Here is a 17,500-nt window from a genome sequence, read left to right on the forward strand (position 1 = left end):
CATCCCCTTAGTTAAACTCGCCGGTGGCAGGGTTCGAACCGCCATCATCTCAACCTTAGCCGCAACTAACGATGCCCTAACTCACTCAGCCAGCGAGCATCCAACCACAGCAACAACAGTAATAATAATAACAACAAATAAAAACTATAATAATAAAACAAAGAAATAAAATAGTACGATCACTCCAAACTGTGTCGCTCCCTAACCTGAATCAAGGTGTTTTGGTAGCTGACAGGAACGACATTATCGTAAACAGTTTGTCAGAGGCTGTCAGCGTCGCTGACATCGAGTCTTCGAGAACACGGAGTCCGGGTGGGAGACAGAAAAAAAAAAAAAAAGGGGGGGGGCACCGGACTCGGGTTGCCACGTGCTGTATCGATCAAAACGCGCGCTGACGCGAGCGCGGAGCAAGCTCACTGCTGGCAAGAACGACCGCATGACTCTCCTCCTGTCCTCTGTCTACCGCAGCACTGTCCCTTGGGTGCGTAATTCGCATATATCTCTCCCGTTCTTGCATTCTAAAAGATTTGGTACTTACGACTATACTTACATAAACACACAATACATATATACACATCACACGTATGGATAAATACGCATGCATACATACACACACATATCTAACCTCTGAGTTCTCATCCCTGAGGGTAGTGGCTGTCGTTCACGCGTCCAGCACGTGATCCAAGACAATGGCTAATCACATACTTATACACAGACTTACACATACACACACACAATCTCACGTACACGATCTAAAGTTATGCCCAAAGCTAACATAATTACTTCATTTATCCTTAACTTGCATATTTATATTAATCAACCACAGCCTGTTAGTAATCACCGACATGACCTTATTAAAAGTGGTTTATGTTAATACATATCCCCATGACCACAAACTCCCTTTCAATGCAAAGTAGATGGATGAATCCCAACGTGCATATGCTAAGAACATAAGAATGGAAGAGACTGCAAGAGACCCTAAGGCCTACACTTGGCAGTTCCATGTCCCTTACCACCTGTCATCCCCCATCCATAAAGTTATCTAACATTCTCTTAAAGCAACCAGTTGTTTCAGCGTTCACTAAGTTGTTACTAAGTCTATTCCATTCGTTAACCACTCTTCTGGTAAACCAGTTCTTGCCTGTTTCCTTCTTAAACCCAAATTTGTCAAATCTAAATCCAATACGACGAGACACATGGTCAAACGGCTCGCCCCTCTGGGCAGTGAGGAAGCCGAGCAGAGATGAATAAAATAGCACAGTGGCAGCCAGAATAAAAACATGGATGTTTACCATTGCTATGTACTACATGACAGCTGAAATATTATTACTAATGCTATTAAATATTACTACAATATATATATATATATATATATATATATAGGAAAAAAAAACCACTGGGAAATAATTAGCTTAGTCCGAACGTTTTCGTCTATTAAAGACATTATCAAGGAATACACAGTTACAGAGACAAAGGTGGATATATATACATAAAGTAAAAGACAAGCTAGGAACATTGGAAGTACACCCAAGATGCTTCACAATCAGGTAGAGCCGATGTTTACATATACGGACGTTTGGTCCATGACGTTACGTCACCCCGGCTTAGTAGCACTTGGCCTTTGTCTCTGTAACTGTGTATTCCTTGATAATGTCTTAAATAGACGAAAACGTTCGGACTAAGCTTCTTATTTCCCAGTGGGTTTTTTTTTCCTGCATATTATTTTCACGTGTGCCTTGTGAATTACTGCAAAATATATATATATATATATATATATATATATATATATATATATATATATATATATATATATATATATATTAAGCTTTATGGGCCTGTCACCCACCCGAGCTGAGTGGTGTTATGGTGAGTAAATTGCATACCCCTATGGACCAGAGTCACGTAGCATTCTTTGGTGACTGGAGAATAATCTCCAAAGGAGTGTTGATCACTTATTACTATTATTATTACCATCAGCATAGTTATTATTATTATTATTATTATTATTATTATTATTATCATTATTACTACTATTATTATTATTACTATTATTATCATTATTATTATTATTATTATCATCATTAATTTCTATTGATACTGTCCTCTGGATAGATTCGCTGGTTATTGGCCATCAAATACAATGCGATTCCGTTTGTGTTTTACATACAAAACGAGAAACTGGTGCTGCAGCCACTGCCCAGTCATGTCTCTCTCTCTCTCTCCCCCTTTCTCTCTATTTCTCTTTCTCTTCCTCCCTGTCTCTCTCTCTCCCTCTCTTTAATTCTGATACAGGCACGGTTTTTTTTTCTTTTTACAAAAATAATAAATAAATAAATAAAAAATAAATACTGACAAGCCACATGTAACAGACTGACAAGCCACATGTAACAGACTGACAAGCCATATGTAACAGACTGACAAGCCACATCGATTAGGCTGACCCGTCACGTAGCGAACTGACTCGCCGCGTACTTTAGGCTGAGACACAACGTGCAATGGGCTTCACCCTCCACGCGCTTCGAACTTATTCATCACGTGACCCCCACCACGTGCACTGGGTCGATCTCCCTCGTGCACGTGGAGATCTGTCACGTGCAACTTGCCGACTCGACACACGCGGGTTCCGGTTCGATGTACGTGGTCATCCGACCGGCCACGTGCCATTCGCGAGACTCACTACCAAAAGGTCAGTCCTGAGCCCCATTGTAGTTAAAGCATCCCAGGAATAAACAGTTTCTAAAAGTCCCCTTCTCCTCTTCCTTCTCCTCCTCTTCTTCTTCCTCCTGGAGTTACTTGGGGGATAACGGGGAAGGATGGTCATCCTGTATAGGACCGGAATATCCTTGGGTTGAACTCCGGGTAAATACACCTCGAAACACACACACACACACACACACACACACACACACACACACACACACACACAGACACACACACACACACATGCACACACACTCACACACACATACACACACATGCGCACACACACACACAGACTCACACACGTACACACATACACACGCACGATACTTCCATCCAGAGAAAGTCCTCAGAGGATGTTATTCTGGCTGACGGCTAACGATTGTATTGCGACAAAGGACCGGGGCCTCACTGGACAGAACTGCGCCAGACGGTTTTATTCAGCTGAGAAATGAACCTCGGGAAGAAGGAGTTGAGTGGGACGAAGGGCAAGGGACAAATTTGAAAAAGATAATGATAATAAATAAACAAATACGTAAATAAATAAATAAACAAGTAAATAAACAATGAGAAAATACACCAAATAAATAAATAAATATTAATAATAATCCAAGCAACAAATAAAACAATATAAAAGTACAATAAAACAAATAAATATAAAACTAAAGAATAAATATAAACAACTATAAGCAACAAATATAATTAAATAAATAAATATAAAGCAAAAGAATGAATATAAACAACTAATAAATAAAGCATTATAAAAATAAAATAAATTAATTAATAAACATAAAACTAAAGAATAAATATGAATAACTAATAAATAAAGCAATATAGAAATATCATAAATTAATAAATAAATTAATATAAAACTGAAGAATGAATATGACTAAAAAATAAAACAATAGACAAATATAACAAGTCTATATATATATATATATGTATATATATATATATATATATATATATATATATATATATATATATATATATATATATATAACTAAAGAATATAAATAACTAATAAACAAAACAATATAAAATACAATAAATAAATCAATAAATAATTGGCCTTTCAGGGATCATTGACCATGTTGAGCTCTTCAACTTCAGTCATACAGTTGGTGGACCCCGGACGAAATGGGACCTGGATCGATCGAGACCCTGTTCGGTCCCGAGTTCAACCCCTCACCTGAATAAAATCGTCTACCATCACTCTGAACAAAGTGTATAGAAAACGCCACAGCATTACATATATAAATATATATATATATATAATATATATATATATATATATATATATATATATAAAACGTCAGATCACGTGACAAAAACCTGAATTAAATGATCTGTCAACTAAATACTCCACGTGACGTACTTCCCTTGTCTCCACTCTTGGAGTAGGAGGAGGCGGAGGAGGAGGATGAAGAGGAGAAGGAGGATGAAGAGTAGGAGGAGGAGGAGTAGGGGGAGGAGTAAGAGGAGGACGAGGAGAAGGATGATAAAGAGTAGGAGGAGGAGTGAAAGAGGAAGTGGAGGAGGAGGACGAGGAGAAAGACGAGGAGAAGGAGGAGGACGAGGAGGAGGAGGACGTGGAGGAGGAGGATAAAGAGTAAGAGGAGGAGTAGGGGGAGGAAGAGGAGGACGAGGAGGAGGAGGGCGTGGAGAAGGAGGATAAAGAATAGGGGGAGGAAGAAGAGGACGAGGAGGAGGAGGAGGAGGAGGAGGAGGACGAGAACGAGGAGGTGAAGAAGGAGGAGGAGGTGAAGGAAGAGGTGAAGGATGAGGTGAAGGAGGAGGCAAAGGAGGAGGAGGAGGAGGAGGAGGAAGACGAGGAGAAGAACGAGGAGGAGAAGGAGAAGTTGAAGGAGGAAGACGAGTAGGAAGAAGAGGAGGAGGAAGAAGAGGACGAGGAGGAGGAGGAGGAGGAGGAGGACGAGAACGAGGAGGAGGAGGAGAAGGAGAGAGACGAGGAGTAGGAGGAGGCGTCACTGCATTGTTGCTTTGCCTCTGCCTCTGAGTGGGAGAAGAGAAGTTGCCTCTGCGTCCAATATTGACCGGATTGATTGCAACCAAACGCATTGGAGTACAAACACTGCAACCTGCGTCAGTCTACCAAGAGGTGCCAATGTGCCTGCAACTACTATTCTACAACCCAAGCACCTACAACATCTTCTGGGTACACACCCGTGCAACCTGTCCTTCTTTGATAGTTATATACGTGTGTATATATATATATATATACATACATACATATATATATATATATACACACATATATATATATATTATAACTGTGTATATATATATATTGGGTTGTCGCATAAATTCGTTTTTCATATTTGTGTATATTTGAACATTTTTTGTGTTCCTTTTGTGAAAACAGTATTAATCTGTTACACGTGTATTCTTATTTATGTGTTTTTCACTTTATTTTCACTTTATATATATATATATATATATATATATATATATATATATATTTTTTATATTTCAGATGGAATGTCAAGTTGAAAAAAAATCCGACACCTACTTCTCTTTCAATTTAATCGACATGAAAATGCATCTGAGGCAGCCAGGAGCATTTGCGAGGTGTATGGAGAAGAAGCGATGACTGAAAGAACTGCACAAAAATTGTTTAAGAAGTTTCGCAGTGGCAACTTCAATCTGGAAGATGCACCTCGTTCAGGAAAACCATCAGCTTTCGATGAAGACGCCTTAAATCAGCTGCTTCACGAAGATTCTCGTCAATCCACAAGAGAGCTCGAGCAAGCAATAGGATATGATCATGCAACTGTTGCTAGGCATCTACAGAAGATGGGCAAAGTACAGAAACTTGGTGCATGGGTTCCTCATACCCTTAAAGACAACCACAAAAATCAGAGAGTATCAATTTCGGCATCGTTGTTGTCCAGACATCAAGTGACAACGGAACAACATCGCTCATTCCTATACTGTGTAATAACTGAAGACGAAAAATGGTGCCTGTATGTTAATAAAAAGCAGAAAAAGGCCTGGGTCAGTTCATCCAAGCAACCAAAACCTTGTGTCAAAGCTAAAGTTCATCAAGCCAAAGTGTTGCTTTCAGTTTGGTGGGATCAGTCTGGAATTGTTCATCATGAATTGCTACCAAAAACATGACAATTAATACAGAGTTGTACTGCCAGCAACTTCAACGTGTCAAGACAGCAATTGTAGGAAAAAGGCCAGGTCTAAATGACCGGGTTTTGTTGCTAAACGACAATGCTCGGCCGCAAGTGACAAAGATGACAAAGCCTTATCCCATCCGCCCTGGTCTCCAGATTTGGCACCAACTGATTTTCATCTTTTTCGGTCATTGTTAAATCACCTATCGGGTCATATATTTGAGAATAATGCAGCCATCTTAACTTTCATTTCCGAGTTCTTTGCCCAAAAACCAAAAAATTGTTACCGAGATGGTATTCGAAAATTGCCGGAATGCTGGAGTAAAGATATTGGGAAGGGCGGAGACTATATTGTTGATTATTTTATTTTACTTTATTTAATAAACAATAGATAATTGTATTTGCCTTTTCCAGTAAATGTCATGTACATATTGTAGAGAAATTGAATAGATAATAGAATTAGATATTGTAGAGGGGAAATATATAAAACCGAACTTATGCGACAACCTAATATATATATATATATATATATATATATATATATATATATATATATATATATTATTATTACTATTATTATTATTATTTTATTATTATTTTTTTTTTAATCCAGAGTCACATGTAATGGATACCTAAAGATGTCTTAAGACGACTTTATTCAGCTGTGGAATGGACTCCAAGGTAAAGGAATCTTCATCGGTCGAAACATCTATTTTACATACGAAGCGCCGGGCATTGAAATGGAGTCATGCGACACCCTTGGCTAGACTCAGTTTATTGGATATAACACATTCTAACAATGTTGTATCTAACAGCGTTATATCCTATAAACCGAGTCCGGATATAACACTGTTAAATAGTAACTCCCTTTCTACGCGCGGCGCTTCCATTAGTCCCGCTGCTAATCCAATCTGTCTAGCAAAAGTCATGAAAGAAAAATAAATATATAAATGAATAAATAAGAAATAGAAAAAAAATAAAACAAAAGAAATAATATAATAATAATAAAAATAAAAAAATGAATAAATAAATAAAAAAAGAGAAATAAAATGAAAGAAATAAAATAATAAGAATAAAATATGAAATAAGTAAATAAAATAGAAATAAAACAAATAAAATAATTATAATAATAACAAAATATAAAAATCAACGAAATAACATACATAAAACAAATCAACAAAAATAAAAATGAACAAATAAAATAACATAAGATGTAATAAAACAAAATTAAATAAACTAAAAATAATTAATATTTTTTCACCGTGATAGAGGAATCAACCCCGCCATACACACACACACACACACACACACACACACACAAAACCACCATCCCTACCTCCTGTCTGTATGGGAGTATTTATAACCTCTTATGAATATACCCACATCATCATCATAATAATAAAAAAGTCACTTATGATAAATCAGTGGTTGCAAGTGTGCCACGCCCAACAACGCTACAGTACCCGGTACGCGTATCAGACAACAAAGCACCATGTGATAACAGCTGGGCCCAGCTGGCCCCTGCTGTCGAGACACGCCCACAACGTCAGCGTGGAATGACGCTGACATCACTTGACCTGACGTACTATAGTGAAATCAATCCAACCATCCGTTGCCCCAGGTCTATCCTGCAGAAGACCCAAGGCCCCCAGAGAACCGACAACGGCCATAGGAGTGGTTAAAGCAGATATGGAAGACACAATGGAAGAACATATATATAAGAACATAAGAATGGAGGAGACGGCAAGAGACCATAAGGCCTACACTACGCAGTTCCATATCCTTTACCACCTATCTTCTCCATCAATAGTTATCTAACCTTCTCTTAAAACAACCAACAGTTTCAGCGCTCACTACATGTTTACTAAGTCTATTCCATTCGTTAACCACACTATTGATAAACCAGTTCTGGCTGTCTGTACCAGTTATGGACCCCATCCACTATACGATCTGGCCTTGAGACCGCCGAGCAGATCGGGTCCGATCCAACCCAATTGGATCGTGTGTGTACCGATTTTGGTTGGTCCGACCAACATATACGATCAATTCTGGTCGGATCTGACCAGATCTACCCAGCGGCCTGAAGACCAAATCGTACCGTGAATGGGGTCTGTTGGAACCATCAATGACCATAAGTCAATATTCTTAATAAAATATCACGGCTTGATAAACACATTTTATGTGAAAAAATTCATATGTTTGAGGGTTGTGCCCGTTACCTGGTCTCGGCGTCTCGATCAATGTACGAGGGGCGAGGATATTGGTCCCACCCACACTCTCTCTGGCATGGGTGGATGGTTGGGATGGGAATATACATATATACAAGCTAGCGCGCACTCACAACGTATTAAGCATGCATGTATGTATGTATATGTGCGAATGGATGTGTGTATGTAAAGAGGCGTGTTCTATATATATGTATGTGTGCGTGTATATGTTTGTGCATTTGAATATATGTACGTTAAGCACGTGTTGTATGTACGCATTATATATATATATATATATATATATATATATATGTATATGTATGTATGAGTGTACGTAATGTGATGTACTCTGTATATGTATATATATATACATATATATATATATATATATATATATATATATATATATATATATATATATATATATGTGTGTGTGTGTGTGTGTGTGTGTCTGTGTGTGTGTGTGTGTGTATATGCGCATGTATGAATGTACATATATACACACAGACACGCAGAAACATATGAACCAGGTGTTGATACTGACGACAAGTGCGGGATATGTATCACCAATAACCAACACTCGAACAAACACTGTGTGTGTGTGTGTGTGTGTGTGTGTGTGTGTGTGTGTGTGTGTGTGTGTGTGTGTGTGTGTGTGTGTGTGTGTGTGTGTGTGCGCGCACACGAGGAAATTATTTTTTATTATGAACTTTATCTGTATGTCTATGAAGTACTTCCAAGACTAATGTTGAAGAAAGGGAAAGAGAAGGGGGGCAGAGAGAGAGAGAGAGAGAGAGAGAGAGAGAGAGAGAGAGAGAGAGAGAGAGAGAGAGAGAGAGAGAGAGAGAGAGAGATAGAAAGAGAGAGAAAGAGAGAGAGAGATAGAGAAAGTTTTTATTAATGCACCTATGCAGTGGTCACATTAGAACGAAAATAAAATAAAATAGAATAAAATATACTCGGTATTTGACAGGATTGATCGGAAGGGGGCCAGCGCCCCCCCGATCCTCCTTAAGGGAACAAACCATGTGGCCTTCACCAGAACAAAGTCTTCAATGCCCACCACAGGGTTGAAGGGGGATCAGTAAAAATAACAAAATAAAGAACAAATGGTCAACATTGAAATATAGTTCTCCCCCGGTGCACTGGGCGTTCCCAACATCCCAGAGGACAAAAATAGCAGCTCCTCTCCATTCCCCCCCCCGGGGGATGGACCTGTGGGAGGAGAGACTAAATCGATAAAAAAAAAATCGACCCAAAACATCACCACGCCATACCCCACGTATGGGGACAAATAAACAAATAAAAATAAAAAATATGGATGAGGGGGGCACTGTCCCCCAATATAGCGACCAGGTCCCGCGACCGCGTCGGGGGTTTGGGAAAAGACGCCCCGCAGTTTGTGATGACTCAACGCGGTACGCGAAGTAGGCCACCAGGTCCTCTAGAGCTAATGGGGACCGCGTGGGTGTGAGGGCCGCGAATTGAAAATAAAATAAAATAAATATATAAATGAAATAGATAAATGAATAAATAAATATATATACCAACGGTTTTCCCCTTACAAGGGAGGTAGCCAAAAACACATTAATAATAATGATAATAATATATATAAATAAATAATAGTTATGAAATGAAGACAAATAAATAAACAATAAATAAATGAAATAAAGAGATAAATATATAATATATAAAATACTAATAAATATAAATGAATAAATAATAATAATCAAACAAATAAAGTAACAATAAACAAATCGACAGTGATATAAATGAAATATACAATAAAATAGAAATATTTTACAAAAGAACTTTGTTATTTTTGCTGATTTTGATACTGACACATATATTTGCTAAGTGGACAATGAATGTGGGGGGAAGAGGGGGGAGAAGGGGGGAAGAGTGAGGAAAAGGGGTAAGGGGGGCTAAAAGAGTACGCTCATAATTCGGTCGCGAGCTCCTTATCAGGAGACTAGGACGGTGCCCCTTACAAAAAAATAAATAAATGAATAAATAAAATAATATGATAATAAAATAAATATATCAAAAGTAAAGAAATAAATAAGGAGAAATATATAAATAATTAATGGAAATGGGTTTCGGGTACTACGCCGTAATCAGGATTGATCCTGATTAACAAAGACTAAATATGAAAAAGGAAACTATATGATAGACAGACAGACAGATAGAGAGAGAGAGAGGGAGAGGAAGAGAGGGAGAGAGAGAGAGAGAGAGAGAGAGAGAGAGAGAGAGAGAGAGAGAGAGAGAGAGAGAGAGAGAGAGAGAGAGAGAGAGAGAGAGAGAGAGAGAGAGAGAGAGAGAGAGAGAGAGAGAGTTCGAAGCCCATAGGAAAAAAATCTTTAAATAAACAAATAAATAAACAAATCATTTTGCAATTCACACCATGAACCACATACAAACATGGACCGAACTTTTACCACCCATGTTACAACGACGTTCTTTTGTATTCTGGCTAACACCAGAGGGCCCTCTTTGGGTGTAGGGCGGAGGTCTCGGGCCAAAACGGGTCCTCAACCGATCGAGACCCCATACTGACCCCAACGGCCCTTCAGCTGATGAAACCGTCTGGTTTAAGTAGGTCACCCCCGAGTTTAAGAGCGTTAAAATAAGACCCCAACAATCTCCTTCGGGTGAGCGCCGACCTCGGCCTCCTCGAAGGGTCCTCGATCCTTTGTTGACCAAGATCATCCGGATCCGTCCACTAGGGAGACCTCGTGCCGGGTCAGGTCGGGTCACTGGAAGTTTGATCCGAGTGGCAGGGGGAAGGGTGGGGAGAGGGAGAGGAAAGGGTGAAGGGGAGGGGGAGGGAGATGGGAGATGGAAGAGGAAGGGAGGTGGAGGGGATGGGGAAGGGAGGGGAAAGGAGGGGAAAGAGAGAGGTAAGGGAAGGGATGGGGGAAGGATAGGATGAATGGAGGAGCGTGAGAGTGGTGAAGGGAAGGGAGGGATAAAGGGAAAGGGAGGGGGATGAAGGGAAGGATGAAAGGAGGAGAGGGGGAAAACGAGAGGACCCTTATCCTCAATCCTCATCCTCAACCCGACCTCGTCTTCCAAACTTCAGCCGTCGTTTCGTCGCTTGGGCTCAACTTGTCCTCTTGCAAAACAATTGCCGAGGAACAGGTTTCTCGAAGAACATCTTGAAGAACAGGTCCCTTCCCCCTCCCCGATAACATCTTCGTGGGGGGGGGGGGGTATCACGTAAGTCACTTAAGTCAGCAGACCGTCACAAGGTCATACGAGAAGTCTGACGTGACGACATGTTCTGTGTGCATTAATGTAAATGTGTATGTATTCTTATTTGCGTATGTTTGTATATATGCATATACATATCTTTGTATGTAACATGTATGTATTTACGTATATATGTATGTGACATGTATGTATTTACGTATATATGTATGTACATATGCATGTGTAGGTATGTACGTATACTATTTTTTCCGTACTAGCCCACTCCTCTCGTTTATGTGTGTGTGTGTGTGTGTGTGTGTGTGTGTGTGTGTGTGTGTGTGTGTGTGTGTGTGTGTGTGTGTGTGTGTGTGTGTGTGTGTGTGTGTGTGCGCGCGCACGCGCATGTAAGCCTTCCTTCAGCGTCACCCGACCTATCCTGACCTACCTTACTACCACTCCACAAGCTAAGAGGTCTTTCCTGAACGTCCCCGAAGTCGGCCAGCAGCTGGTCACAGGCGTCTGGGGAGCGGCCCCAGACTCGTCTCAACTGTCTAAGTACTCCAAATAAACAGCTGGTGCCTCTCTCCCCTCCCCCCAACACTTAGCCCCCCTCCATCAAAGGGGAGAAGGACGTGGGGTGGGGGAGTCTCCCCGTGTGCGGAATATATAGCAAGAAGGGACCACGTTTCCTCCGCAAGCAATAAGTTCGATTCTTGCCCACGTCCGCTCACCGATTTCGCCCTTACGTCTTCTGCAGAAACCTTCCCCGTGCTTTGGCTTATTAAGAGACCAAGAGGAAGGTCATTCCCTACTGATTAGTGAGAAGCCAATGGGGAAGGAAAAGCCGCAATGTGTGGAAATTATATTAATCGAAGGGTAGACGCACCTATAGGGACATATATGACAATAAGTCTATAATAATAATAGTAATAATAATAATAATAATAATAATGATAATAATAATAATAATGGTGACAATGATGTTGATGATAATGATAATAATAAAAGGAACAACGATTTCAACAATTTACGAGGAAAAAATACCCCCCCCAAAAATATTAAGGTTCATACAACAACTAGTCACGTTACACAGAACATAATGTATTTTCCCAACACTATACTACAATGTATTGCAAAGGTTTTTATTGACGAACACTTGACTTGGCTACCTCCTGAATAAGGGGGAAAGAGCCCTTGGTATATAAACAGACAGATAGACTGACACATGTTAGTTGTTTGTATACGAGTGTATGTATGTATATATATATATATATATATATATATATATATATATATATATATATACATATATACACACACACACATATATATATATATATATATTTACACACACACACACACACACACACACACACACATATATATATATATAATATATATATATATATATATATCCTGACTACGTTTGTACGTTTAATGGCGTCATCGGAAGGGTTCTGGTCTCACATTCGCTTAACTGTGGGCTCAAATCCCGCACTCCTCTCAGATTCCCAGCAGTGACTGTTACGTCCCCCAACGATCCCTTAAGCGCATATTAGGGCAAAGGTGACGGCTTCGGTCGCAGCTACTCAGCTCCTTCTTGCTACGTATGAGAGTTGTCACTAAGAACCAATGCCTTTGTACAGCTCGGGTCATTTGATTAAATCTTCTAAGGTGGAATGGGACAAGGTCATAATAATACACTGTGTCCCTTCGTTCATTACCTTTCCAGTGGGTAATTACCTCGTCGTACGCTTCACTGAATTTCAGGGACCTTTAACTGCCTTTCATTTGTTTGTGCAGGTGCGTGCGCGCGCGCGCGTGTGTGTATGATTCACCATGGTCTTTGGATCACGTGTTGGACTCGTGGTCAACAGTTATTAACCTCCCGGATGAGAGCTCAGAGCTCGTATGACCGACCTATGGGTAATACTATGACCTTACGCACACACATACCCAACTCCCCGCTCACTAGAGTTAGAGTAACAACCCGCAGCGCAGCGATACTAAAATTATTTCAGCCCTGGTCGGGATTCGAACCCGGACAGCCGTAGTGGCAGGCGAGAACTCTAACCACGGCGCCACGAGGCTGTGTGTGTGTGTATGTGTGTGTGTGTGTGTGTGTGTGTGTGTGTGTGTGTGTATGTGTGTGCACGTATATGACAAAATTACCGTGGCACCAACTCGTCTTGTACTTATTTGTACCCGGGTTCGATTCCCCACTGGCGACCGATAAGCCACTTATCCGAGCATACAAAGCATAAATAAAAGTTGCCGTTGCACCGAAGCGTCTCATGGTGTGATCTCATCACCACGAATACGAGTGTGTGTGTGTGTATGTGTGTGTGTGTGTGTGTAGATAATGAATAAATGAATGAAAGAATGAATGAAGGTTCGAACTCATCTCCATTACCATCAAAACGCACACGCACCCACACCAGCGACGTGCCACATTTCTCGTTTTAACACCCGCGACGGTGCCACATTTCTCGTTTTATGGTGTCTATATCCTCGTTACTGACTAGGGGACATTTGGCAAACGCGCAACACTTAATCCAACTCAAGCAAACTACGGTACCATAATATCCTTAAACAATCAATTATGACTATAGTGAAGAAAAGATACTCTAATAAACTACCATATCTTTACAGGGTTAAATTAAACTGGGTTGAGATATCGTTAACCAGGTTACTCGAGTATTCACCCTTTCGCTACGGTAAAAATGGATAGAAACGCTGGTACACTGCAGACCATAACAACGATGTCCTCTTGAATTGAATAAAATCGTCTTGCGGTTGCAATAAAAAAAATTCCTACAGTGTACCACAATACCAGAGTACTTCCTCTTTCCTTTCCTATTTCTTTATTAAAAATAATAATAAAAAAATATTAAAATAGAAATAATAAAATAAATAAATAAACAAATACATAACTAAATTAAATAAATAGAAAAATATATTCATAAATCCCTTTCCCTATGGTGAGCTTCTTTATAAACTTCCTTCTGGTTATCGTCAGGTGATTTTATTCAGCTGGATGCAGGACTTCGGTCAACCCTTTCGCTATGATGAGGTACTTTATATATTCGATTCTGTCTAAGACTCTACATCATTCTCCATTTATTTTTTCATATCTCCTCAATGTCTACTTTACTCTCTTCTGATTTCTCTTTCTCTTTCTCTTTCTCTCTCTCGTCTGCTTGTCTGGCTATCTGTCTGTCTCTGTCTATATGTCTGTCAATTCGTATGTCTATAAAATTGCTCAGCACAGTGATTACATATACAGTTCATGAAATAACACTGTTAACATTAGACCGTGATGACATTTTACAATTGTCCTTGCAACAGTGTTACATTCGCCCCAGTTTCCTTTCGTCCCATGTGTCGTGTTTAGTTTATTTACGTTCACTTGTTGAAGTTTTGAGGTCCTTCGTCACGGTCGCGGTGTCTTACCGCTGTTGCCATATCCGGCGTCCCTCCGTCAGACACAGTCTAGGCTAGTTACCAGCATAATTCGTGAACGTCAACTTCGCAGATATATAACTACGTCTAAGGCAGCGTTTCCCAACCTTTTCCGACCATAGCATCCCCTGTTGTCATGTCTAAGCAGTCCAGCACCCATCTTGTTATTGAAAGGATAAAAGAGCTGAAACAAATTGACGATATTGTTTGTAGAAGAAATAAGAACACACTAGAAAAATAAAATAGCATGGAAAGAGTCAAATATGCACAACTGGGTAATCAATGATGCATATATCAATGTGATTTTTGTGTACATCACTTCTCAGCACCCCCTATAATTGATTTCAGCGCCCCGGGTTGGGAAACGCTGGTCTAAGGAATAAAAGAAAATGTGGGTAATATCCATAATACTTCTAGTAATTAGAAATATATTTATGACTTTCAAAGTGACGTCAGCCATTAAAAGTGGTTCTAAATACGGCCTCTAAAGTGTCTCGCGAGAAATATAATAATAAATGAATTATCATAAGTGTTTTTATGGGTACAGCTTCTGAATTCTCTAATGGAGAATAAAAAGAAAAGAAAGAACAGAAAAACAGAAAAAGAAAGAAAAGAAAGAACAGAGATTAAAGAAAGAAAAGAAAGAAAATACAAAAGAACAGAAAAAGGAAAGGAAAGAATATAAAGAGAAAAGAAAGAAAAGAAAGAAGAGACAGAAATGAAAATAAATAAATAAACCAAATAAACCAAAGACTTTCTTGCCAACTTTGAACAACCGAACACCGATCGCAAGAGAACCAGATAACACGGTCTCCCGCTACAGAACAAAGAACCCAATGGGGCTTCTCTTGCCTCCCCCCCCTCGAACCCCCAAAGCCACCCCCCCCAACCCCCAAAGCCCCCCCCCACCCACCCAAGTACCAGGAACCGGCGCGGCACTCCATCCGGTTATCCGATCCGAGACCGAATGCCGAAGCCTTTCATTTGCGCCCCCCGCAAGCAAAGGCTCTGTTCCGCCGGATACTTTTTGAACGCCGCCGGAAACCCAGAATGGAATATATTCTCTACAGAATTGCATTAGGAAGCGGGGCATGCAGGCGTTCGCCTACACAGTATGTAGTTCCATTTCGCGGAGTACAAAAATTGGGAGAGACTACGGAAAGGGCCGCGCGCGGATATAAACAAACAAGACAGGAGAGGCCGGGGGAACATACATTACGATCTAACATTACAAGCGCCTACGCTTCGACTATATTTGCAAGTGGGCTGTGTTTGTGTGTACACACACACACACACACACACATATGTATATATATATATATATATATATATATATATATATATATACGCACATACACACAATGTGCGTATATACAAGGTCACAGTATTACCCATAGGTTGGGACATATATGAACTCTTGAGCTCTCATTAGGGAGGATAATGCCTGTTGATCACGAGTCCAACACGTGAGCCAAGACCATGGCGAATTACACACATACATACACACACATATTACTGCACCATGGCAAACAGTATCTCATCCAATTACTAAGAGGGCTTGGCCAAGTGTGTACATGCGCATGTGCACACAGACAGACACACACACGCGCGCACACACACACACATACACACAGGTTCATTCGACACACCCGCGTCAATTCCCGAGAGGAACGTAAACTCGCTCAAACAACTTCCTCGAATCAAAAGTCGACCGTTTCGGAAACGAAGACCCGTCCCCCCTTCTCGCTTCTGCCGTAGGAGCTTCGCGTGTCCGCCTCTCGCAGAAGGGAGCCTCAATCGTCCGCGTTCCCTCGAAACGAGAACACATTACACAGATTACCTTCGGTAGTTACCCTCTTGCTTCACGAGCGCGAAGCCCCTCCCCCAGATCTATACGTAGAGCCTGATTCCTTATTCAGGCAATACACACACACAAACAAAACCAGTGCAACATCCTCCAACTGTATGCACGTTCTTCCCCTGCATTAAAGGCTGTTTTTGCCAAATGAGAACGCCCTCCTGTGTCTACCCCAGTGTTTCCCAAACTTTTTTTGGCCATGCCCCACCTAATCACCTCTAGAATCCTGATGCCCCCCTCCCCCATGTGGTGATATATAATTCTTATTTAAAAAATGAACTCCGTTTCAGGTGAAGAAACTTGAAACACCGATACTCTGATTTGATTCTTAAACTTTTACTTTCTACTTAGAATTTAAAGTTTGTTAAATCATAGGCATAAACAAACTTCAAAACAACATGGCATCAATGGAAAAAAATTAAATAAACCAAAGACAATTAAAGTTCTGAGCAACAAATTGCTAAAAAAAATGGAAAAGCATTAAGTGGTATTAAAATAATAAAAAATGTTAAATCTAATGAGAGTATTCATAGATAGTAAAAAGAAAAAATACATTAGAATATTGAAATATATGTGGATTGTCTTATAACATAAGAACCGGTTTATAGATCACAAGAACATAGACTTTGATTACCAAAACACCTAAAAATCAAATTACCCCCCTGGGGGCGTACGCCCCACGTTGAGAACCACTGGTCTACCCTGAGACACTAACTAGTTCACAATTAGAAACTTTCGCAAAGGAATGGCGTACAGGAGGAGTTTTGGTAGTGAATTACAAAGAAAATACTAATAACAATAATGAATAAAATAAATAAAAGTAAAGCTCGTCCTGTATACCATTCCCTTAATAAAGTTGTTCACTGCGAAACTAGTCACGAATAAACTCAGATTAAGTTTCCTGTGTTTCCTCTTGCCTATCGTAACATTCTCAC

The 17,500-nt window shown here is 40.1% G+C and overlaps 2 protein-coding genes across 3 annotated transcripts in view; one reads left to right on the forward strand and one right to left on the reverse strand.

Annotated features, from left to right (window-relative positions):
• The window catches only part of LOC143027740 (rap guanine nucleotide exchange factor 6-like), a gene marked incomplete in the record, with an annotated part of 504,609 nt that overhangs the window by 447,604 nt on the left and 39,505 nt on the right, over positions 1-17,500 (reverse strand).
• Positions 5,311-5,841, forward strand: LOC143027386 (histone-lysine N-methyltransferase SETMAR-like). Its single transcript, XM_076188669.1, has one exon. It carries the CDS (start codon positions 5,311-5,313, stop codon positions 5,839-5,841), a length of 531 nt encoding a protein of 176 aa, XP_076044784.1.

This window comes from Oratosquilla oratoria, chromosome 8, assembly GCF_046742065.1.
Source record: "Oratosquilla oratoria isolate Oo_2021 chromosome 8, ASM4674206v1, whole genome shotgun sequence".
NCBI lineage: Eukaryota > Metazoa > Arthropoda > Malacostraca > Stomatopoda > Squillidae > Oratosquilla > Oratosquilla oratoria.

What these genes read in the sequence shown, in the direction of transcription:
- LOC143027386 (XM_076188669.1), top strand. Translation starts at nt 5,311, where the DNA reads ATGACTGAAAGAACTGCACAAAAATTGTTTAAGAAGTTTCGCAGTGGC.